This window comes from Cephus cinctus, unplaced genomic scaffold (genome assembly GCF_000341935.2).
Source record: "Cephus cinctus unplaced genomic scaffold, Ccin1 Ccin1_scaffold0597, whole genome shotgun sequence".
NCBI classification, from domain to species: domain Eukaryota; kingdom Metazoa; phylum Arthropoda; class Insecta; order Hymenoptera; family Cephidae; genus Cephus; species Cephus cinctus.
Window position 1 is genome coordinate 884,842 of NW_014333243.1, and position 25,052 is coordinate 909,893.

At 41.8% G+C, this 25,052-nt stretch overlaps 1 protein-coding gene across 4 annotated transcripts in view; it reads left to right on the forward strand.

The window, feature by feature from the left end:
- Positions 1-23,165, forward strand: part of LOC107269061 (dystroglycan) — a 69,777-nt gene extending 46,612 nt beyond the window's left edge. For 2 of the 4 annotated variants that reach the window (XM_015742498.2, XM_015742500.2), the window contains exons 2-16: positions 2,630-2,677; positions 11,390-11,735; positions 12,013-12,222; positions 12,719-12,847; positions 13,408-13,536; positions 14,274-14,651; positions 14,762-14,845; positions 15,362-15,817; positions 16,151-16,611; positions 16,767-16,962; positions 17,056-17,217; positions 17,312-17,551; positions 17,740-17,929; positions 18,007-18,678; positions 18,762-23,165. In XM_015742498.2, coding sequence (XP_015597984.1) covers positions 11,436-11,735; positions 12,013-12,222; positions 12,719-12,847; positions 13,408-13,536; positions 14,274-14,651; positions 14,762-14,845; positions 15,362-15,817; positions 16,151-16,611; positions 16,767-16,962; positions 17,056-17,217; positions 17,312-17,551; positions 17,740-17,929; positions 18,007-18,678; positions 18,762-18,985 — 3,831 coding nt within the window. In that variant the 5' untranslated portion in view covers positions 2,630-2,677; positions 11,390-11,435 and the 3' untranslated portion in view covers positions 18,986-23,165. The remainder of the gene's footprint in view (positions 1-2,629; positions 2,678-11,389; positions 11,736-12,012; positions 12,223-12,718; positions 12,848-13,407; positions 13,537-14,273; positions 14,652-14,761; positions 14,846-15,361; positions 15,818-16,150; positions 16,612-16,766; positions 16,963-17,055; positions 17,218-17,311; positions 17,552-17,739; positions 17,930-18,006; positions 18,679-18,761) is intronic. The other 2 variants (XM_015742499.2, XM_015742501.2) reach the window with 2 other exon arrangements.
- Positions 23,166-25,052: the final 1,887 nt, after the last annotated feature.

Genomic DNA, 25,052 nt, shown 5'->3' on the forward strand with positions numbered 1-25,052 from the left:
TATTTCGAATACCGGGGCCCCGCCGGTTTGCGCACTTCGTCCAATCGTCATCTGGTCTGCTCTTAACGCGATCATCCGTTACTTACGAGTCCCCAACTGGGACGCAGCGACCCGTGCGGGACGCGTTGATTCTTAGACTAGCGGATTCTTCGAGGACTCGTACAGTTTTTCACTTGGACCTTTAATATGGTATATGCCGAAGTTGTACTATAGGAAAAGTATGAGATCTGTGTAGAGCTGAAAAATTGGCTTTTCGTCCTATACTGATTGAAATGGTCGGTCGAACTCGAGATACTTTAATTACTGAAGAAATCTCATTAGTCGGGTCCAGCTGGCTTTGCGAGTTAATTAACTTTGCAGTCGTCATCCAATTTCTGACTCGGACAAGCATCACGAGATAAATTGCGAAGCAGGAAACTGGAAAATAAGAGACTCTAGGATGATGATCCTTTGAGATGCAGATTTTTCGTCGACCAGTCTGTTGAAGTCGCGTTGAAAAAATTCTCCTGAATTCCTTTATCTCACAGATAGACACTTATTACCCGAATCTTCGTATATGCTTGTGTCTTAAACTTTTTTCACGGGAAGCTGCTTCGGCCCACGTTTTAGACTGTTCGTGACGTTCGGTGGAGGTTAGAGTAACACGTTCCTTTACGAAATTTAATTTTACCAGCGATTCTTATAAGATTTTTATCCGGCAGTATGAATCGATGTTTATCTTTTAGAATGCTTCATTTTCGTTAAACGAATTTGAGGTATCATTTTTTATTAATATCACAAAGGCACGTGCACGGTCTATTCTCGTGGGGTTGATACAGGGCAGTCCTTCTCTCCGAACTAACCTAAAATTAAATAAGACGAATGTTATCAAGGACCCTTTTAAGTTGGATAAAGTAGACACGATAAATACGAGTCGGACTCTTTTCGCTGGAAAAATATTATTCGTTTGCCCATCCGTTTGCATGATTGCTTAGTTTACCGAGAGTCTTCCGGCCGGCGGTCCCCTCCCTGTTATACCAGTGACGAAAGCGAGCGCGTCCCTTTCGGAATACGAATTTTTATTTGAAACGACCCGCGCGCCATCTTCATTCGTCACTGCGAGTTACGACTTTTATTACATTGTTATCGATATTACAGTACCCGTAAATATTTTAATTCCCGAAGATAACTAACCTAACTTCGATTGAAAAAAAATTATTACGTGCAGATTTGACTTTCATTATTCGGGTCCATCCACTATTTCAAATTTGATTATTTTTCTGTAAATAAATTCAACCTGCCTCTCGTACCCTTTGGAAGTAACAAATTAGGACTGTAAAACAGGCTTAAGAGAAACTAACGGCTCCCTTGCACCACGTAGATCATTACAGAGCAAAAATCGTCAACTAACGAGTTATAAGAGCCGTTACGGTATATACTGTTTGGTACAGGCGGTCGAAAGTCAATTAACGAAGTGTGAAAATAACTAAGTATTTCGAGAGCACTTAATTCACATAATACTCGTAGCCGTGACTGAGTTCAAAAGGTATTTTGTTATTGGAGCATATACGATTTGTAAAGGGGAACGTCTCCGGTACAGCTGTGAGTGATGGCTGTAAAACGTGTTTGAAGTTGAGGAAAAAAAATTAATGAGAACAATCGATACAGCTTTTGACAAATTAAAAATCGTTAATTCCCGTTAACCAAAGAAACGAGATTCCGTCTGCGCATGCATTCGTACAATTTGTCGGTGCATCCAAAATGCAAAATATCGGTGCAACGAAATTGGGAACGAAGTTTGCGGCGAGTTGCTTGATACACGTATTCCTTAGATACTTCGCTTTCCTCGGGTCCGAGGACCTTGTAGATATACTTTGCATACTATATATACGTATGCGTTGTATATATATCCCTATTATGATTAAACTTCGTCAACATTCCAATTGCCGCCTAACTGCTTCTCCAGCAGTACAAAAGATCCACTGGGTCCAGAGGCTTGCGATTTACATGCGTCCTTTTTACACACGATCCTCAATTCCCCTCAAGAACCACCCAAAATTTACATGGGAAATTCGTTAACGGCAGTGGTCGACGATCGATTTTCACTTTGGCCTCTGCGCTCGGTAATCGTGTTCGCCTTTCTGGAAACACGCGCTGCTTTATTGCCGTATGGCTAATTTTTTCGAGCGAGCTCTCCCGGGCACGTGACACTTCGCTAGAGGAATTTTCTGTAATCTACTATTTTATATATATATATATATATATATATATATATATATATATATAAAATATATATATAAAATAGTATATTGACTTATTTTAAATTATTTTAAATTTTCTATAATCTACTATTTTATATATATATATATATAAATATATATATAAAATAGTAGATTACAGAAAATTTCTATTATATATATATATATATATATATATAGTTTTTCTTCTGCTTAATCGATCTTCGAAATTTTTTTAAGTATCATATATCGTACTACCAACATGATTTATCGCACGTAACACCACCCGTCGTTACTCGCTACGCGCAAGACTTTCCCGGGCAATGGTAGCCATTTTCTACGTAATACTTTCTCGTAGTCGTAAGTAAAGCTGACAAAAAAAATAACGGAACCCGTTTCGTCCTTTGTTACAGATATCCGGTCGTTAATTCCTCCTGGGAGTGGATGCCATACCCGTGGACGTGAGTATACACAATGTTCATTTAGCCAAAACCCTTTGTAGCTACTGTACAGTGAGTGAAACAGATTAGCTACACATTACAAAAGTGTCGATCGCTTTTTTACGGCCGGTTGGATCCGCTTACGATTTTTTGTATTTCATTGCACGCTCACACGTATCTGATGTGACGTAGTGTACATGCGTATAGACCAGTGCCATTTCTGCATCCATGCCCCACCCGACCAGTTGACATAATTAGCGACCGAGCGTTAATTCGAATTTTCAATGCACGCTGACCCCCCCTTATGGGTACAGTGTCACGCCAGCCGCTAGTTAGTCCAAAGAAAAATCCACGAGGTTTCCTTTGGCCGTACGCGGAGTATCCGACGCGGTGATGAAATTTCATTGTCATAAAAATGCCATGACGCAGCCATTAGCATAAGTCCTACTCCTTGTGCTCTCTTTCTATCCCTCGAGCGCTCCTATACTTACCTCTTTGTTCTTGAGGTTGCGCACGACCATGCAAAACGGCAGATTTTCCTTCCCGGCCGCCTTATTCGGGTTACCGCGATGCACGTAAGAAGTCTGCGCACCGATTATTTTTCTCTGGCTTTTCATCCATGAGAGAGAGAGAGAGAGGGAGATAACTTTTCTCGACGATTTCTTTTCCTTCTCTTGACCTCTCTCTCATCTTAAATCTCTTTTTTCTCTCTCTGTCTCGTATTATTCCTCGTGCAAAGCCATCTCACGAGTTACGAGCATTTCGTTCTTCTTCAGGTCATTGACCTCTGGGATCTTACTATGGGATCAAAATTACCATCCGCCCTTCCTTTTAATTCTCACCCTACCTCCAACTTTCCTTCATCTGTTTACTGATTCTGCACGACTCTTGTGCTTTAATCTTCTACCGAATCTCTGCGTTAACCCAGCCACCGCAGGCTGCGATGTTTAGGGAAACCTTGAACTTGTATCCGTAACCGAGAGATACGAAATTAACTAGAACGAGACATAAAGATCCAACCTGAGGAAGCCCGTACCTAGTTTTTCCGTCGATCTAGAATACTGGAAAATGTATTGCAATCCTTTACTCTCCGTACCACCAACATGTAGTAGCTCTTCCAGAAGTCTGAGCTCGCTCGTCAAAGGAACAATAGATAAAACCTTCATATATAAGCTTAAAGTTCGTCGGCACATATGAATGCAAAATGAGAACTGATGATATATAACTACATACGTAGAACAGTTTTTACCTTTGTTCGATCCAAGCACACACTGTCACGCTACATACGCTGTGTCCCAAAAGAGCCGTAAGTAGGCTACAATTTTGGGACACCCTGTATACCTGCTCGCTCCCATTCTCCATTTTTCAAGAAGCCTCGGGGTTTAGTCTGGCCCGAAGCTACCTTGAATCAGAATTGTCCCATGTTCATTGGAAACCAACGTGTCACGAGATCGAAGCATTTTAACGTAATTCCAGCGATACTTGCTTCAGCAAGATTTTAATAAAATATTTATTAGCGTTTCTGCCGAAACTATGAAATTTTCAATATCTCATGATTTTTCAGTGACAAAAATTATATAAAAGTATTATCCATTTTTTTTTACTTCCTGTCGACTAACACGTGAAATTCGGTAGCCTTCAGGAATTACACGTCGGACTTTATAGTCTCGGAGGTGGTATTTCATTAGCTTTTACAATCCCAGGGGATCGGATTCACGTTAATCGACGAGAATGACGTTTCCCAATGGGTACCCGACGACGTATCGTCCAAGAGAAAACTAATATGTACCTTTCCTCGATCTAAGAAGAGAACCGAGTCTGTGATATATCCCTAGGAAAACACTTTCCGGTCTATTCCAAGAGTTACCCGCAGCACCCGCGCGGGGTAGCATCTGGACGAATGTAAACTAAGTAACCTTTACGTGCGACGCGCGGATGACGGATAGAACGCCGGGGGATCGTTAAAAAAAAAGTTTACCCAAGGGAATAACTTTCTTTGAGTTCAACGTCTTCGCATTCTTCCATGTTAATGTCTCTGTTGATTTTTTTCAAATGCTTTTCAAATTTGCATTACGTACGATGGGCGAGAGTGACGGAACTTTGCAGCGGTACATGCCACCGTGACGTCACGAGGTCGCGTCCTGAAACGAATAACTAGCGTGCTCGGATCAGGGAACGCTTTGTCGCCCCCGGGTGGGGGGGGGTGGGGGGGGAGTATCGACGGAGATGCGCCGGCCGCGAACTCCTGACTCCAAAATTGAATATAGCGCGTCAGGGTTATTTTATTGTAATTATTTTATGCTCCTCGTACGCCTAGTCACCATTAATGGAAACACACGTGGTGACGTCGCGAAAATGACTCAAGTCTCAAGAGACCGTAGGGTCTCGAGTCTCAGGACAACAGGTCACAGTGCACTACTTGGAGCAGGAAATAAGGGAAGACGGAAGGATGGCCTGTTTTTGCGACACGAGATGTTACGTGTGCTGCCTTCGTCGGACACGAATAGGACGATTAATACGTCAGCCAAGGAGGACAGTTAACGAAAGTCTAGCTGGTACGGTTACGTACGTGTATTTGACGTATATACGACGAAGGGGATTGCCGAGTGACTTTTTCACGTTAAATTGTTATACCTCTCGTTGCATACGGTGCACGTGAATTTATGATAATTTTACGCGGGAGAAAAAAAGTTGAGAGAGAAAAAATTTCAACGATTGACACGCTTTGCGAAATTTCCATGGAATCGTAGGTAACTTTTTTTTTTAGACCGTTTGAACCTACGTGCTTCTCTTATGGCTTTGTGTTATAGCTGTCTGTCGCGGTTGCTCCCTGGAAGCAGATAGGGCATGTTGACCCCGGGTGTCTCGTTGCACTCAACGACCACGAACAATAAAGGTTTATTGTTGACGAGAACGAGCCGAGCGATTGCTCGCTACTATAATTAGTCCAGCCGTGACGCCACGTATCGTTCGCCCGCTGACGGTCGTCTGTTGCTGCGTTTTTTCACGAGTGTCTCTCCTATACCTAGACATTCAGATTGCTCGTAACGGCCGGGCAAATTGTCACTGTTCATTTTTTAAAGTTGCTCGCTTCTTGAGGTCGACGGTTGGGAACTTTTTCGTACACAATGACGTCACCCACTGGCTGCTCGTATTTCTTGGGAGAAAGGAGATCCGACATTCGGCCGACTATAACCCGAATCGGGCTCAGTCGAAGGGTGGCTGGGTCCGAGAGCTCGTTACCATCCCCGGCGGCCTTTTAAAGAAGTTTTTTTCTTTTCTATCTGCCAGCTGTTTTTTTTTTTTTTACAAAGCCAAATTTTAACTCAAAACTGTCGGAGTTACACAGCGCGAGTGGCTCTTTAAACTTTTTCGAGCCTCGCGGCTGTAGCGCGTTTTGGGAAAATTGCAATTTAATAGATTTTTTGCACAATCTACGCGCGCGCGTGTATATCTATATATGGGACGCCTATCCGGTGTCGATAAGTTTGTTTTTCAATGACTTATTATTTTTCGCCATTCTTTGTCTGTTTACATTTTTGCTGGCTTATTTCCGTATCATTACTGTTACCTACGAGGAAATCGTAGACTCGTATAGCCACAAAACCGCAATCTCTAAGTTCTTGTCGCATCCACATAGACGAAGCGTGTGCGGTGAACGAGACTCTCGTTTCTCTATGAGGTAAAAGCAAAGTCCGTAACATAACAGAGAGCGGAGGGTGTTGCTGCGCGCAGCGAACGATCAATATCTAAAGGGCGTAACATTGCGAGAAATATCGGGTAGAAATCTGATTTGCGAAATTTTCCCAGTAAATCGAGCGTGGAAAGTGAACGACGACGGATCCTTAAGTTTTTCATTGTTCCGATTTCTTGTAGTCGTTCCGCACCTGCAGGAGAAAGGTATAGACAGGATAGAGGATCGAACGGGAAATGTACTGTAAAAACTCTCGGAAATCCGACACCCTTGCTACCTCCACTCCATAAGCGAAAAAGGCAGTTAAGCATTCGAAGCGACAGCCATTTTGGCCATTACGCCTTCGCCTTGCAAATTGATTCGCCGAGCGTAGTCCCATTTCGTATTTCTATACAGTAAACATTACGTTCCACGCAGTTAGGCACGTATACCTGCCACTTTGATTTCACTAGCTCATTGTCGCGCAACGCGCTACTTGTTTACGTCACTTCCGCTACGGATCATGAAAATTTGACGACTCGTGGAATTTCTTAGGATATGCCAGATTACACAGAGTCGAGTCCTCGTTCGAAATGTTCTTACCCGTCGGCTTGCTGCTCCTCCTCCACGTGGAAGGACGCCACGAGTCTAATTTCCATTTTATTGATAACTGAATAAATTACCAAGAAATTTTAGTACCGGCACTGGGGCACGTTTCCAAATACAGAAACGCGAAAAGGCACGGTCGTAAATTCCGATGCGAACGCCGAAAAGACTTTTCATAAATTGTCTTTAAAATTTGCTCGAAACGCCGACACATTTTTATCGTGATTTCATCCGAAAGCTAAAATTCAAATGAAATTCAAAATGTTAGTTTAAGCTAAAAAACACGAAATTTGTATTATTCTTCAAATTATCACAAATTTTTTTTTCTCAAATTTTAGGTGAACAAAAGATATATATATATATATATATATATATATATATATATATAATTATATCGAAGGAGTCTTATCGGCTAATCATAACCCGCCAGTCTCATGCCTAATTAAAAGGTTCCGGCAGCCTGAAGGTTAAGAGGGTCGTGATTCGCGGACAGCTCGATGCTCCTACCTAACGGCCCTCGTACGTTTGAAGCATCCGCCTGAAGTCTTTACGAGCATTGAAAAAAACGAATTGTCAATTTTTTCTCGTATAGTCACGTTATCGGGCAAACGTCATTAACATTGACGAACATCACTCTAGGTTATGTCATAGCGATCTCTATTAAGGATCATTTTCAGTTGACTCTTCGTTACATAGATAAACGTCTGTCACGTGTATGTGACAGCACACCTCTCTCAACAGCACATGTACCCGATGTAAAGTACCTTAGTTTATTGACATATTCACCTTCTTCGGATCGCTCCAATGTAAAAGCACATACATGCTCGAATCAATAGAATAGAAAACAGAAAGCCATATCTCAATTTTTCCTTCTCCACGTCCCGTTTCTCCCGCGCCGCCCTACAATTAATCGTAGTCATACCTACGCGGACGGACGAGTGCAATTACGAGAGAATCGCTGGCGACATCTGTGTTATTCACAGCTTCACGTTATTCGGGATAACAACGATAAAAAGTAAAGTCCTGATAAGTCAAACTTCCTTCCGCGGCAAGGCGGAAGGAAGTTGTAAAAATAAAAGAAAACAAAGCACAACAAAAAAGGAAAAACGTAACCGCCACGGTAAGGCCTTTCAGTCTCGAAGGAGCACAGTGCCACCTCTGTGTGTTTCGTACAAGCGGCCCGTTGTTCGCGCGCGGACTATAGTAAAGCTCCGATATTCGATTGGCCATCGGGGGCGTGTATACGCGTACTAATTTAAACTTGACTGGCACTTCCGTCCCGTTTAAATGCTTTAAACGTGACTGAAGCCATTACACCACGAGCCGTGAGTCTTGGCAAAATTATCCTTTGAGTTATGCAGCTGGATTTAGTCGGCTGAAACGTGCCTGGAGGTAAACGTGTATTTTTGGTTAAATCAATATGAAATCATACCGAGAGCCAGCAGGAGTACGGTTCGTGTAAACCTGTGTCTTTATAGGTCAGTCGAGAAGGAGCACCACGTGGTAAGCTTAATACGATTTATCCACGTAGTACGAATCGGCTTGACAATAATTCAGTCCTCGGACGGTCGTCTTCGCGTGTAACGTAAGGCGCTGGGATACATCGTAAATGGCTCTTAGAATTCCAAGCAGGATTTTACTAAGCTCCGGCGTTTAGATCGGGTGACCCCTCTGCATATCGTGAACCACGGGCAACGGGAGTTTGACGTGGAAAATTTCGAAATTGTATTAAACCCCTCGTACACGGAGACGTAACTTCGATGTACGTGACGGTTTATAGGGGTTTCGACTAATTTCAATTAATCACGTGACACTGAATTTTCTTTATCTCCGCTCGCCTCGTTTGAGCCAGAGTGGCTGATGGAGACGAGATGGAGGATGCACTCCAATTACTAGATGACGGTACGAGACCTCGCGTTAAGTGCGCGATGCATTATGCAGCTTGTGAATTAAGGTCTTGGTCGCTCGTACGAAAAATAGCGTGAAACTCCCACGAAAATACTTTATATCGTCGCCACTAGACGCGGAGAGTGAAAATGGACTAATGGAATCGCACGGGACACACGGGTATTCGCGTACAGCAAGTCTCTGCAGCCTACGTTCAGATAGCCGGATCATTGCTGTTTTCAGCTGGTTCTGTACTTTGTTATTACGTACTGCGGTAATACGAGGCGACGTAAGTAGCATTCGCTTACGATCGATGCGTCTCATCTGTGATAATAAAATTACATACCGTTCGATAAGATAACAGTCGAAGATCTCATCGTTGTAGCTTGATCGGACAATGGGCTTTTATGTATATCGTATTGTGCATGCAGTTGTATATCCTTTCTGCATGTAGATATAGGTATAGCGACTCCCGTCGCACCGTCACACCGTCTCCATTGTATTTAACCTCGTTCGACAACCTGTATGCTCGTTTCCTGTATCGTTTGGGTATACCGCGTATGTACACACGTTATCCCGTTTCTACGCAGCAGCCTTTTTTACGTGCACCTTCGAGCGAGGATCAATTTACCTCGTTGCGTTACGGCGTTAAATTTCGAATTTACCGTCGACGCTTTTATCCTAATGGTGAACTCCGACGTCACACTTTTGGTCGACGTTACAAGTTCAAGCAAACATATTTCAACATTTGGGACATGGTCTGCTCGCGACAGCCCGTAGAACCAGCCCTTTGATACAGTGTTACTGGATCCACCCTCGTCCGTAACGTCATCGTCACGAACCACGAACGCGTTAATTTCGTCGAAATTTGAATTTCATCCTGGCCAGAGGTACCCACTTGACGTTTCCGGGGAAACGGAACTTCTGACGGCAGCCATGATTTCGCTGGGAACGTTCGACTACGGTTCTGTGGGACGCTCGACGTGAAGTTTCTACGGTGAAAAAATGACGAGGACGGGGGGGGGATACGGTAAGGCCGATAGAGAGGGTGCATGTTATATATAGAGGGAACTGGCCTTTGCCATGGACTTTTCTAATTAAGTTGTCGCTCGACGAATGGAAAACCGATTTACATCGAATAACTTTGTGGAAATATTCCGAGAGTATATATACACATGTATGGCTATCCAGGTGAAAGAAAAATTTGACAGTTGTCATGAAATCACACTTTTCGATATACCATGGTAATCCTAGCCATGTAAATTAATCTACGAAAACCAGTATAGTTCGATTCTGCAAGCGGAACGCGTCTGCCTTCTTTTTAACGTGCACTTTGTCAAATCTTCGTTCGACATATTCTAATTGTCTTGGCAGCCATCGTCGAACGATGCTTCAACCCGAGTGACATAATGTTTTGCTCCTTGCATATATACAACCGCTGTTCTATGCGGTTTACTTAATGATACACAGGCCTGTTCTGTAATGTATAATTCATTTGTATAGCGAGAGCGGATTTTGTTAATACAGCATCTTTGACGCGATCCGATAATATATTACTCGCTATAGGAAGTGGTAAGGTCTGTCGTCATAGCTTTATATATTAATTCGAAAAACTGTACGGTCGACGTGTAATATGTCCGGAATGCAACCTTCATGCACCATTGAGTATTTCAGTCAAGTAACTTTTGCTGTACGTCAGACAGTTGCTCTTTAGCGCGGTTTGCAGTTCAGGTCTGGAGGATCAAGAAAAACACGATCGATCCTTGAATTAATGTGGAGCACGTGCGTCGTGATGTGGACTAGTGGAGCGTTTGGTATCCTCATGAAATTTAAGAAGCTCAATTTTGAGATACCTCAGGGACACCCGTAGAATCCTTAAGGATCGTTGATTACCCTACGGACTTGGAATCCAAATCGAGCGGCAGCTGGTTTATTTATTTGTCAGGCTCGAGCTATAGGATAAAGACGGAAGGACATCGTAAAAGCGATTTGTCTTTATTAAATCAACTTGATTCTCCTTTTTCTCCTTTTTCATCTTCTTTCCCTGAGCTCTCCTTGCCCCCGGCTACTTCTTCGACAGGCTCCCAAGTGATTAGACCAGTTCTGTCCCGGCTCTTTTTCTCCGGTTGATTCATTGAAATCGATCTCGATCGTTTACCCGCGCCTTGTGCGAGATCATGGGTATTTGACGATTTCGAAAATTCTTCCAGCCAACGGTACCTAACGGCCGGAAACGATTGCCGGATACCAGACGCCGCATACGTTGTCGACGTATCCGTTAAAAGGTCGTCCGATCGCGCAGACTAATGGGGTAGCATTGGAACGTTACGGCTGTTAACGGGAAATAAAAGCGCACCGGGAGGTTTATTGGCTATCATTGGCTCTCATTCGAAACATTCATTTAACTCCTTTATGTCAGTGAAAAGACTCTGCCACCAAGTATAAAAGAGCCGACGAGCATCGACGCCCTCGTGTAATCCCTGTAAATACCCTACGAACAAACGTCCTAGACGAGTAATACGAAACGAACTAGAAAATTAATATCTGTAAATTCGTTCTGTTCGCAGGTATACAAGCATGGTATGATAAAGGGAAATTAAGAAATCCCCAAAGATGAAACCTCTTATCCTAGTGATTTCCTCCCTCCTCCTTCTATCCCTGACCCTCGGCTTCACCCTGCAAGAGGATGATCTCGTCTTCGACGACGTGGGCGAAGAGTCCTCCTCGACCGTCCCTCATTCCCACGACGATCGTCACGATCATCGCGAGGATCATCCGAGGAACCGCGACTCCAAGAAGCGTCACGTCGAGAGACTCTGGGGCGTACCTCATATAGCGATCGTGTCGGCGGGACACGTTTTCAAAATGAAGATCCCGCGACTGGCCTTCAGCGGAAACGTGGATCATTACGAGGTGAGTTAGCCCAGTCGATTCCTGGACGGAAGCCAAGCCATCGGTTCTCCATTGTTCCTCCGGGATATTCGCTGGGAATTCTCAATCGGCGTTTACTTATCTTTACCTTGGAAACAATGTGGTGGCTCCGTTACCCAGGAGGAACCATTGAACATCTGGCGGGCTATAGACTCGAATATCGGGAGCCCTCCACTTTGCATTGCTTATATCGAGGATCATCCGAATGGATGGGTACCGTTTAATCTTGCTGATCTTCATTCCATCTATTTGTCCACAGGCACGCGGTGGCCTCGGGAAACCTCTGGCACGTTGGCTGTATTGGGACGAGGCGGCCTCCACGTTCCTGGGCGTTCCGTCGACAAAGGACATAGGACAGCACTTTGTGAACATCAAGGCCTACGGGAGGCACGGCGACGTCGCCAAGGATGGCTTCGCGATACAAGTAATCCCCGAGGGGCGCGACCAGGTCGCTCACAAAGATGGGAGCGTGAGTTCACATTCGTATTTAACGTCCTACGTTTGGTCTGTTATTCGTTCCAGTTACGGTCGGAGACTTCTAGAGTGCGCTGCCGTCAACGGTTTCGCACGATGGCTCCAGCGTACATGTGTCTACTTAAGCTTTAGCTTAACGTCGCGTTGTCGCATTTAAATCCCATAAAGAAATTAGCCCTGTAGACTGTTGCTGATTGATGCCAATTGATACCGCTGCGTATGTACGCCAGCTCCTAGGCACTTTGTCCTGATAACGAACGAAGCGTCGTTGCGCAACCCTGATTCCCTGGGGATCAGATCATCTTGAATATATTAATGCCACTTGGTAGACTCCTTTCGAGCGCCGAGGAGACACAAAGTACCTTCGAATCCTGCCGTGAGGTCGTTCGGTGCATTATCGTTACCTGAATCTATGGATTAACGTTAGACCCCAAAAATCATGGGTGCCTCAGGGTCTTATAAAGCCTTCTTTTTTTCTTTATTTTTTTCAGACGCATTGTAACGAGGGCGAAGATCAAACGATCCTGACGATCTTACTGGACGCAAGATACGACAGTCTGAAGCCTTTTGTGAAGGTCGACGCCATTGAGAATCTCGCCGGATTTCTCGGATTGCACACGGTACGTTTGTTTTATTATAATGACAAATCGTCAGTCGCAAAGAGAGTCGAAGACCCGTGTCTCTGCATGGTTTTCATATATATCTCGCGAACTGACTAATAGAGAAAAAGACATTACTCTTAAAATTGGCAGTTACGTTGATTTACATAAACCAGAACAAGACTTTGACTTAAGAAATACATTCTGCACCTGCCGAGGTGGGTCGCCTCGCGAGGAACCCCTCCAAGGAGAACCTCACATTGGGCACGTATGAGAAACGAGCCTTGGAATGCGTAATACACGTCGCCGTCCGTATTAAATTGAGAGTTCGCCGACGTGGGAATATCTTTCAATTTTCAGTATCGCGATACTCTGATCCCCGCACAAAGGAGTATGTAAATCCGTCAATCCTCTCGACCTCAGCAAAAGAGCCTTTCTATCGTATAGCGCAAAACCTTATTTGACTCACTTTGAGTGTACCCGAAGACCAAGCCAGAAAAAAAGAAAGAGAAATGCCTTTTTCCTCCACCAATCCCATGTTCTTTGGATCACGTGTCATACTAATTTGACTTTATTTACAGAGTGCCTTTTCTATTCATCCGCACGGTGCCAAGGACACTCCAAGCACTGCTGATTCCTCCGTGATCCTTGCTGGTCCAGGAAATGTCAAGCATCGCTGGAACAAACATTCCTCGATCATCCAATGGCAGGTAAATCAGAAAATAACAAATGAAATATCATTACCCCAAGTCCAGCTCTCAATCGATCAGATGATGCTGAGAATCATTCGGTAGCATCTCGTCCCAGTCGCACGTCAACTTGGTTCTTGTGCTTCTTGTTCCACGTAACAATGCCGTTTCGTTAGGGTGATGATTCTTCATTAAAAGGCCACTCCGTGCACTAGCGAATGGCATTACATCCTTAGGTACCGGTGCATATTCATTGAGTTATCAATTTAATAGTATCGTTTAGGTCTGAATACGGCAGTTACATCCTGTGGACGATGGACTGCACAGATTTCACATGCAAACTTTGCTCAAACGGTAATGGAAGGCAACAAGATGCATTTTGAGGCCGCCGCTCGTGAGCTGCTCAATTCAGAGAGGCTTTACTATGTAGAGCCAGGCAATTTGATTCGGAAGCTTCAGCCCCTTCCTTTATCTTCTATGTTATACGTATGCTCCATCCTGGAGCGAATGGACCTTGGTCCTATAGATTTAAATAACAGTAGAGACCTCAGGTACGATTCATACGTTGGACAACGTGTCCTAGATTCTCTACCACTATCGGATATGGGATTTTAAATATTTATATTTGTTTTTCACATAGCTGAGAGCACTTTGGAACACCTTAGCTACTGCATATATATATATATATATATATATATGTATATACACACACTTCGCACTGATTACTGAGAGATGGCTTTCACGTTTTATCTTCGTAGGTGGGCTGCGACGGTCACTTGTGGCGTCATCAGGCTGACTTGGTAAAGCAGCTGCGAGAACAAGCCAGAGACGGTACCATAGCTGAGGTTCTTCAACTTCCCGTACTTCTCTGGCACATTAAAACCGACTCGAGTTCTCTTTTGAGAAGTCGTAGAGATATCGGTTCTGGGGATTATGGCAATACCGATGACTACGAGGCGTACGACGAGTACGATGACTACGGAGACGGTCAAGGGGAAGACGATGACGAGAACGAAACGATTACCGAGCTTCCCGAGGAGAAATTATTACATGTATATGAGGCAAACGAACCTGCGGAAGCGGAAGCAGAACATCCCCACAGGCATCATCATGGCGAAGAGTCTATAGACTGGAAGGTAATTTGCTACTGACAAACATTCGTTTCCCTTTAATAAGATTATCTAAAAAAAAAAAATACTGGTTATCTGTGACTAAATCACGTGTTTTACTTTGAAATTTCACGTAGGTCGAGGAAATCGATGAACAAGAAATTGTTCCAAGAGTTCTAGGAGGTATTCAGAATTCCGTACCGACCGCAACGAACCAGACGGTAAGTCATTATTCCACATGTATAATTGCTATCTTGGGTTTCTACAATTGGTTAAAAAATTTCATTCCACAAGATACGTCTTTGATTGGCTTTTTCTTCATTATTTGCTTTCTTCAATTTATCCATTCGTACCTCGTACGCTTAAGAGGAGCAACGTGCTTTCGAAAATTCCTCTTTATGCCTCTATGATGATACAACCTAGATACCGAACGCCTACGCCTACGGCCTCCCACACGGATCGTCCTTGGTCATTAATCCTTACACGTACCATCGTAATAACGCAATAGTATCTGTCCAATGAGTTACGTGTTCCTTTCTTGTCCATTGAATAGAACGATCCGTGTCGGATTAGTCAGGAGATTGAAATTCAACAAGATTTTATGACCTTTGCGGAGGTCTTCGGGAAATGAAAAAGAAAAAAGATGTCTAGGCTACATCATTCGCTATCTTCGCTCCCTTAATCTGTAACTAACAATGTTTTCGTGCCATACATCGCATCTACTAACAATTTCGCAGACAACCATGCAACCGACAACAACGCCGCCGCCATCATCGTCGCTACCTCAAACAACAGTAACGACCACAACAACCCTACTGACACTTCCAATAACATCGATTCAAGAGAAACCATCGGCAACGATCATTGGCACTAACACGAGTGCAGCAACAACCGCCACTCCAGCAACAACTGTTATAATTAGCACAACAACAACAACAACGAAACCCACAACCATGCCGCCAGTAACAGAACCTTCTAAAACTGATGGCACCGAAGAACCCACAGAGAGAACGAAACGTATTGACTTTGAACTTGAGACTGTTGTACCTACGACTCCTCCCCCAAAATATACAACCACTGCATCACCCACGGTAACAACCCTGCCACCAAGTACAACCAACGCATTCGGTCCGGATACGGAGAGGCCTGGAACGAATTCGACTACGGTTATTCTAAGTGTCACGAATGAAGAGGTAACGCTTAAACGCTTCACGCTTATCACTCTCATTTTTATAATAATCCCGCGTTCTGCTTTGCGTCGCGATTCGGCACTGATTGCCCGTCGAATTCGCGGCACTGTCGCTTTCTATCAATGCCGAAGTCATTATAAAGGATATCTGATGGACTGGGCATAGGATTAGCTTTTACCATGAATATTCATCGACCATTCACTCATTGTTAGTAAGGACGGTTTCCTACGTGGACCGTGTTCCCTTATCGAATTTTTTAATGAATTTATCTCCTCCTTTGTGAGTGTAGACGTTGTTGTCTGATTGATATTTTAATTAATCATCTCTTCTCTTTAGACAACCGAACAACCTACGATGCCTACCGTGGGAGTCAAGACGACTGTTCCGGTGACGACTACCGTTGCCACTACTCCAACACCCAGTCCTGTATTTACGACTCCTACTTCTACCGCACGTCAGCCAGCAATGGTTCCTAACACTACAACTGATACGCCAAGACCAACGGTTACCACGACCAAAATGACGACTACTATGAGACCGAGTACTCAATCTCCTGTTGTTACGGAGAAGATCGAATATGGCGTTCACAATTTCCCACCTAGGCAAGACAGAAGACTGAAGAAGATACCAGTTACTGCTGGCAAGCCGCTTAGCTATGTTATCCCTGGGGACACCTTCAGTGATCTCGAAGATGGCGACACTAGGAAACTCAATTTGAGCCTTTATCTTCAAGGAAGTCCATTGAAACCTACCCACTGGCTACAATTTAATCGCCATACTCAAGAAGTTTATGGACTGTAAGTAACACGTGTTCAAGTTTTTTCTTTTTTTCTTTTTAATTCAAATTTGGGCTCACAGTTGTTCTAATCGTGCCAGATGATAAATATACACACCTGAGGAGGATTGATAAATTTTACAGTGAATATAAGATTTTTCATATGCACTTTTGCAGGCCACTCGAGAATGACATCTCTACCTGGGATTATGAGTTGGTTGCTGCCGACAGTGAAGGTCTCACTGTATCTGACAGACTCGATATTCATGTACAACAGCACAAACTAAGTCGCACCGTGAATCACGAGTTTAGTATTTATCTGAGATTGGAAAAACGCAGCGAATATCCTACCAATGTCGATTGGGAGCTTCAGGTACTTTACATAGACTATGATGTATAATATCAAGTATCTATAAGTACGGGTAAAAACAAACTGTATAATTATTGTCATTATATATTACTACAGGTTGTACGTCGTCTTGCTGAATTATACGGAGACAGTGATCCAAGTCAAATAACAGTTCGTTCTATCGAGATGCAACAAGATCAAGCAATCTTCACTTGGACCAATGACAGTCTTCCTAGGAGTAGCGTGTGCCCGAAGGAGCAAATTGACAAATTATTGGACGTGAGTAATATTATCAGATAAGAATTTGCGTGATAAAAGTTACATAAGATATTCGTGAACATTATTCGATGATCGCATGATGTCGCGGTTTTAGGTTCTCGTTGCCAACGAGGATGGTGATCCCAGCGATGTGCTCAAAGAAATTTTAGCACCGACAATCAGAGTTAAGCGAGTCGTTTATCAAGGCATAGGGCAATGCGAGGAAAGAAAACGGCCAGAGCCACCAAAGGTTCCTACAGAGGAACCCACGGAGAACCTTCCTCCTATGCCGAGAAACCAAGTGGATCATATCAACGCAACTGTTGGACAGCTGCTTGTATTCAGAGTACCAGATGTAAGCATTAGGTTACACTTCCTTGACTTTCTTCGAATAAGCTAAAAAAGACTTGTATTATATACAAGATTAGTGCACTTCTTGAATAGACATATAAAAGATTGAGTACATTTAGAAATATGTTAGAAACGTTCCCTGAGTGACTGTAACATATTAAATATGGGAACTCAGCACTATCGCACTTTCAGGATACATTCTTTGACCATGAGGATGGATCGACGCGTAATATGAAGATGTCACTGTTGAATATTGACATGACACCCATCTCGCAAAATGATTGGTTACAATTCGACAGTAAAAATCAAGAATTCTATGGTATACCGCTACATAACAATGTTGGACGTAAAGAGTATCAACTGACGGTTACAGATAAGGATGGTTAGTATAACTTACGATGAACATCATTATATAGGTGAAGCTGTAAACAATTATTTCTTAAATATTTACCGTTTCAGGTGCAAGCGCTACCGACAGTCTCGTCGTGGTTGTGCATCCCGCCCCAGTTATGCAATACAACGTGGAATTTTTAATGACTTTGGAAATTCCATACGAAAGTTTCGCACAGTCGGCCTTCCAGAAACGTAACTTTGTCGAAAAATTGCGTGACCTCTTCCAAGACAAGGATACTAATTCTATTGCTTTGGACAGCATCGACAAAGGCAGCACTATTGTCATATGGCACAATAGAAGTTTGCCTACGTCATTTTGTCCCAACGAGGAGATCACCAGATTACGTGAAGTCCTCGTAAAGGACAACAGAACGCTCACGGATAGAGTGGAGGAAGTGATGTGTCCTAATTTCCCCGTGAGACAAGTTACCCTCACCCCCATGGGAATTTGTCTTGGTGAATTGACCGGTATTCATTCACCGGACAGCCACGTGCCGCCTCTCGACGATTCCACTTCCGTGGGAGCATCGCACGATGATTACCTGATCACGTTTGTCCTACCTGCAATTATTATCGCCGCCATGTTGCTCCTTGCCGGAATCATTGCATGCGTGCTTTATCGTCGAAGACGAAGTGGAAAAATGAGCGTCAGCGAGCAAGATGACGAGCGGCAGAGCTTCAGGAATAAGGGAATACCAGTAATATTTCAAGATGAGCTCGATGAGAAGCCAGATCCAGGTAATTGTATTAATTTTTTTTTCTCATAGGATACGGACTCTCAGTGATATGATAGTAATATATTTATTCGCGTTGCAATGCAGGTAACAAGTCGCCAGTTATTCTAAAAGAGGAAAAACCACCACTGCCACCCCCTGAATACCAGAAGAGCGAGGACGGTGCAGACGTTCCTATGCTTCAGAAGGAAAATTCAGAGGAACCTTATCAACCACCACCTCCGTTTGCTACGAATCGAGATAACAATCGTCAGAATCGACCAAAACCAACTCCCACATACAGAAAACCACCACCGTACGTGCCCCCCTAACAAAGCACAGTGCACTCACCAACTCGCAAGTACATGCTAGCAATGCTCGGAGATTCCCCAACACACATGCAAAACCAAAATAATTATCAGAAGATCAATCAGTTAAACGGCCAGAATGACAGCTACGCGGCCCATAACATTTATAGCAGTCGATAAAGTTTACGTTCGGCAATTTCTTAAAAGCAATGAACGATCGATGGATTCCTTTTATTTTTATCTCTTTTCTTTTTAATTGTCATCTCGATCGACATTTGGAGACTGCGTAGATGCTCTGTTTTATTACGCTATACATTGATATATATATATACACGTCGATCAAGACACAACGAAACGATCGCGTATCGTTTCTATCAGAACTTGAGCCATCGATCTTTCGTGAAACATTTTTTACTCACTATTTTAACTTCGTTTACGATTCTACAGTAGCGGATATGGAATACAAATCACGCGTTGCCTTTCGTAACGAATTCCACTCTAGACTAGGGCAGACTCGAAACAGCAGCAAGTACTCTAATTCAACTAGAAAGGTGAGACCGTTGGACGATGAAGGGCAGTGAAAAGTTTTTTTTTTTTCTGTCGCAAAGAAATGCCGTGGATACGACAGTAGAAACGTTCACGCGCGCGCACTCGCACTCGCACATCCTCGTACACGATATTGATGAAATCAGTGCCATTTATTAAGCAATAAGAATATATCGAATTGTGAATTATCCAGGACAGTATGCATACTTATATTATGATTAATACATCTGCGAATATCTACGGTTCGCGATAATAACGGCGATGCAGTCTCCAAGCAACGAGAACTCGAAAAAGAAAACTGTTACTCTATTATACAAAGTACCTACTACGTAAAACACTGCCAGAAATGATTTACGAGGACAATGAAATTAAGGGAGAGAAAGAGAGAGAGAGAATTAAGAATCATAAAGCAGTAGTGTGATCATACGAAATCGAACAGGTCATCTGAAGTTATGAGCTTACGTTCGTGCCAATATCATATCGATATTGATTTCACAATAATTAATAATTTAACCTGTTCGAATATCGTTGCTGATGTAGAAAAGACGTACGAGTGGCGAAACTTAAAAAATGTTTTTCTCAAAGAAAACAAAGTGACTTAATGATACCGTTTTTGATGTAACGTCGCTGCATATTGAACCAACAAATGCTTCCATTGGCGCTGTAGGCCATGCAGAAATAAAACTGAAGAGGAAATAAAATGAATAATATATAAATACGTATACACATTAGCCGTTCATCGTTCGATAGACCTTCATCTGGTAGATGTTTTTAAACTATGACACAAGAGAAGCGACGTCACTTAAATATGATACTACCGTAACGACTTCGGCACTTGCGGTTTCCTTCGTTGAATCTCTTTTGTCTCACTATCTTTTGCTTCTCTCTCATTGCTCGAAATTGCAAAGCTATCGTCAAGGCAACAAAGCCGCCAGACATGTTTTTCTTTTTTAATTCCCTTACCGCGCACAAACACTCTTCGAACACGTTCTTCGAGGTGTCCAACGACCAATCCTGACTTTTGTATCTTTGAATAACTTAATTCTTTTCAACGGCGAACTGAAAGTGAACGTACACACGTATTTCGTATTCGACTGTGTCACGTTTAAATCAGCGTTGAGAATTTTTAACCCTGTTACAAGCACTAACACATATTCTTGCTCGAAGACGATGAACTATTTAATTTAGATTTTTATATAGTTACCAAGCCAAAAATATCTAATATTAAATGAAAAAAGAAAAGAATGATAAAATGGTGAAAACACTGATCTAACGTTATTACGTGGCCCGTATCATTCGAATGGAATGTACGCCTTGTAATCTTGTAACGATTTTTTAACTTTTTTAGCCCGCTATGTTACTATACGACAATTAAATAATAAAGGAGTTGCGAAAAAGAATTATTAATCGCGTAAATCCGAGCGAAAACTACGGGTCACGTGACGTATGCTCGCGCAACAGTTTTTGTCAATCCGATATTTTTGAAAGGAAATAGGCGAAACGAATAAAAAAAAAAACTCGTGATTCGACTTTGAAGGTACCCGTCATGCTATTCGTAAGTGAGCCGTGACGAGTTTCTGCAAATTTTGGAGATCACTCGTGTGACTCGTGTGAATGATATGCTAATGACGATAATAATTGTGTATGTAAAATGATAAGCGGATGTTTGATATGCTATCAAGGAGTAATTAATTAAACTACAATAACGTATTACTTATTCATTCGTTTCTTTGTAACGTAGAACTTAAGCACGTCTTTTTAATATGGTAACCAAGCCCTTGTCATGTCACGTCTTGTTTATCGCAAGGATGGCATCTTTTAATTGGCTACGTGATACATACTTTTTTTTTGTATACTCTTTTGTCTATACATTTTGATAAGCGTCGGATCTCAAATGGGTAAGCTTTCGCGTCGACAGATATCGATAATATCGTGATAGACTTTTCGATTCCAACCGTCTGTTGTTGATTTTGCAAGTCCTGTACTTACAGACTCGATTAAATACTTGAAAATACGAGCTGGCCAATTGGATACGTATTCTCGTTTAAGTAAGAGCTCGTAAGAAAAAGAAAAGACGGAAGGCAGGAAGGAATAGCATACGTAGAAATGGTAGTGTACGAAGACACTTCATTGAGACTTTTTTGAGTACTTTGATCGATGAAAATTTTAAAGGAACCCACAGTAGGTTTTTGTGTTGCTTCTTAATAAGTAATATACAGTTTTCTATGTAATCTGCGATAAACAAGAACAGATCATATCATGCTTTCCTCATATCATTGTTCTACGCATATCCATCAAACGCTACATCGTATTATGTAAAAGCGGATGTTATGTATCATAGGCGTGTACGATATTTATAAGATGGGCAAAAACAACAAAGAATAACAATACAAGGGGTAGAGAATAGCTTTTCGCCCAGCTTTCGAGTAATTCGGAAACAGAGAGAAGTCTGAGTGCGCTGACCTTCGGATTGTCCAATTGATAGTAGGATGGACGTTTGAGCGGTGGAAAATATTTTGTAATTGTAAAAAAAAAATGTGATCTCGACGTTTCTTATTTGAATCGCGCGCGTCTTTTTGATTCTTGCAGATACGCGAGTGGAGAATTAAGACGCGAATGCGATGCACACGTCAGGAAAGAAAAGTTCCACGAAGAATAATGTCGCGCAATGAATGTCTTATACATATACCTAATATCGCCTGGAATTTTTAAGATTTTTTTTTGTTCTTCATAACGCTTTGATAATAATATATAAACGTATTCATCGGTACTTGTGAAAGTAGGTGCATTTGTTTTTTTTTTTGTATCGAGCGTCGAGGCACCCAGTTGAAATTTGATAAAGGGACTATAAGAATCGGAAAAAAAATATATCGACTCGTGACGAATCTAACGAGTAATTTTAAATGGGAGCCTCGTTACAGTTTTACGACCATATAATTATATATCGTCCGTAATATATGGAAGAATATTGAGATAATAATATACATATGCAGATAGGTCTGACAAGTATATATTCAACACGTGTAAAGTTAAAAGTTAATAAAGTCATTTTAGGGTAAACTTTTATTTTGTGTCAGAAACTGAATGCGACTTTATAATGAAAGTGTTATTTGTTTATGATGTTATTTTATCCTGATGGAAACATCTGTAAATGCTTGAAACAATCATCAATCATTGCATTTACGTCAAAATCGTATGAACGTTATCATCAGATCTGACCGTGATATCTGTAGATAATCTAATTAGATGTGGATCAATTAAATCTATCTAACCATCTTTGATATGCTTATGTATACGGCATACGATAATATCATGCAAAATCATACGATAAGGGGTGTTTCCAAGTTTGTTTGTCTTTGTCAATTTTTTTATTACACCGTACACACGAATATGGCACGTCACATGTCAAGAAATGAGAACAAACAGCAATGCAGAGGGGTACAGAACCAAAAAATAATGCTATTGTAGCGTTATCGTTAGCTATATCACGCGGACTCTAAATTTCTATTAGCTATACGCTTATATACTCGCAAAATGTAATACTTTCTGTAAACCTCAAAAATTCACTGATAATCCAAGTAACATTACTCATATTAGTTTTATCCTGTCACAAGATCGATTCTGACAAGAGATCTCAAATTAAAAGTATACAACTTGACTGGTGTATATCGTGAAATTTATTATCTCAAAATTTAATAACAATATTCTGTTAAAAAAACGTCAAACTAAGGTAAGTGGTTCTGTACTCACGTGATTCTCCACCATTTTTTCCTAATACATTTTTCCAACTCACTGTACTCGTAATTGCAGGTATAATAAATTCATTACCTTTAAGATTACATGATGACAAGTGAGAATACAGTCTTTCCTGAGTTACCGTTAACCAATAAATAAGATGATACTTTCGAAATAGCTACCTGGACAGACTTCTATCAATTTTCGTTATAAAATTATGTATAAAGCTGTGATCGTTTATCATCTTCGGTACGTGCGTAAAACCTTAAATTATTACGTATTTCAGTTGGAGCGTATAATCTAATAAAACGTGCCACCACCCGTACAACTTACTCAGGTGGTATGATAGGGTTTTATTCAATTTTGCGACAACATAACGTAACGAAAGACTCTGAAAAACACGAGTAAATATGCCAAAAAATGGTCCCGAGGTGTGCTACAACAGGTACGTATACTGATTCTGTCTCGTCGAGCGTCAAACTACGTGTTGATCAATTTGTTCATTAGCGAGAAGCAAACAGAAATGTGTAACGTGTGACGTCTGTCATGCAATGATAAAAGCACGTGCTTGCGCGATTCTTCAACAAACCTCATGACCAAATGACAAGAAGATTCTATCATAAGAATAATGATATTTTCAGAGACCGTTATGTTTATCGTAACCACACTTCTCTTTCTCTTATGACAGTTCGACATACCTCGAGCTCCGTTACGTATTTTATATCTTGTACACTGGTGGAGATGATCGAATCCAATGCATCTGACGTAATTGTCCATTTTCAAAATTACTATTTTCCCACCAACGAAGCGCACGCCATCTTTTGAGTTACGTAGTACTGTCAGCTCACATTCCCCATTCTCTCATACCCGAGCGAATAAAATGTCCGATGGTTCTTTATATGGACTAGTATGGACGCTTCGTTTCACTATTACGGATTTTCAACTGCGATTCCTTACTGCGTAAGAATAGGCAATTGTCTCGTGTCAAGCGTCTGATTTGAGGTTAGAATCGGACAAGTATCCCAGACGATACTTGGCGGTATTTTGTTGTAGCAAGCTCGGCGCAGCAATGCCTTTGTAAACTGGATATTAATGATAAACGAAATGGTAAGTACGTTATTCCAAACCGGAAAAATGTAATAACTATGAGATTCTATTTGCAAAGCATTATTTTACTACAAGGACTATTTGGTCATGTCAGAAATCTGTTTGACGTTATTCGTGAATCACAATCGAATTAACATTAATCGAAAGATGATTTAGTTCCTTAGGAACACAATAAATATCTGTCATACCCCAGCAGGTGGTAGACCTGATTAAAACGATACTTTAATCAATCATTTAAAATTTTGCGAAAAAATTGTTTCTAGGCTTCTAACCATAGACAGAAAATTACATTCTGAATTATTTTCGAATTTATTACGAAACCATCTCAGAACCGAAGAGGATTATACGATTATAAGAGACATAACCGCAAGACACTTTACTTTGAAGCTTAAATAAATAATTCCTGCAAAGAGAAATATTCCCTGTCAACGTTCAACGTGTGACGTAAGCAAAACCGAACAATGTTGTCTTTCCTCATTACATATTACACGTGTTGTACTTACAATCATATCCAATTATCCGTCGTTGTACATTGGCAAGACTTTACTAAATTCATCTTAAGGATACTGTATAGATATGAGAGAATCCTTTGCAGTTATTATCGATATGCAGAGAAATCAGTAGTCCATAACTATTTGGTAAAAAGGGGGACACGCTGTGGGAACGATCATGCAAAGACCTCGTGATCAATAATAGTATGTTA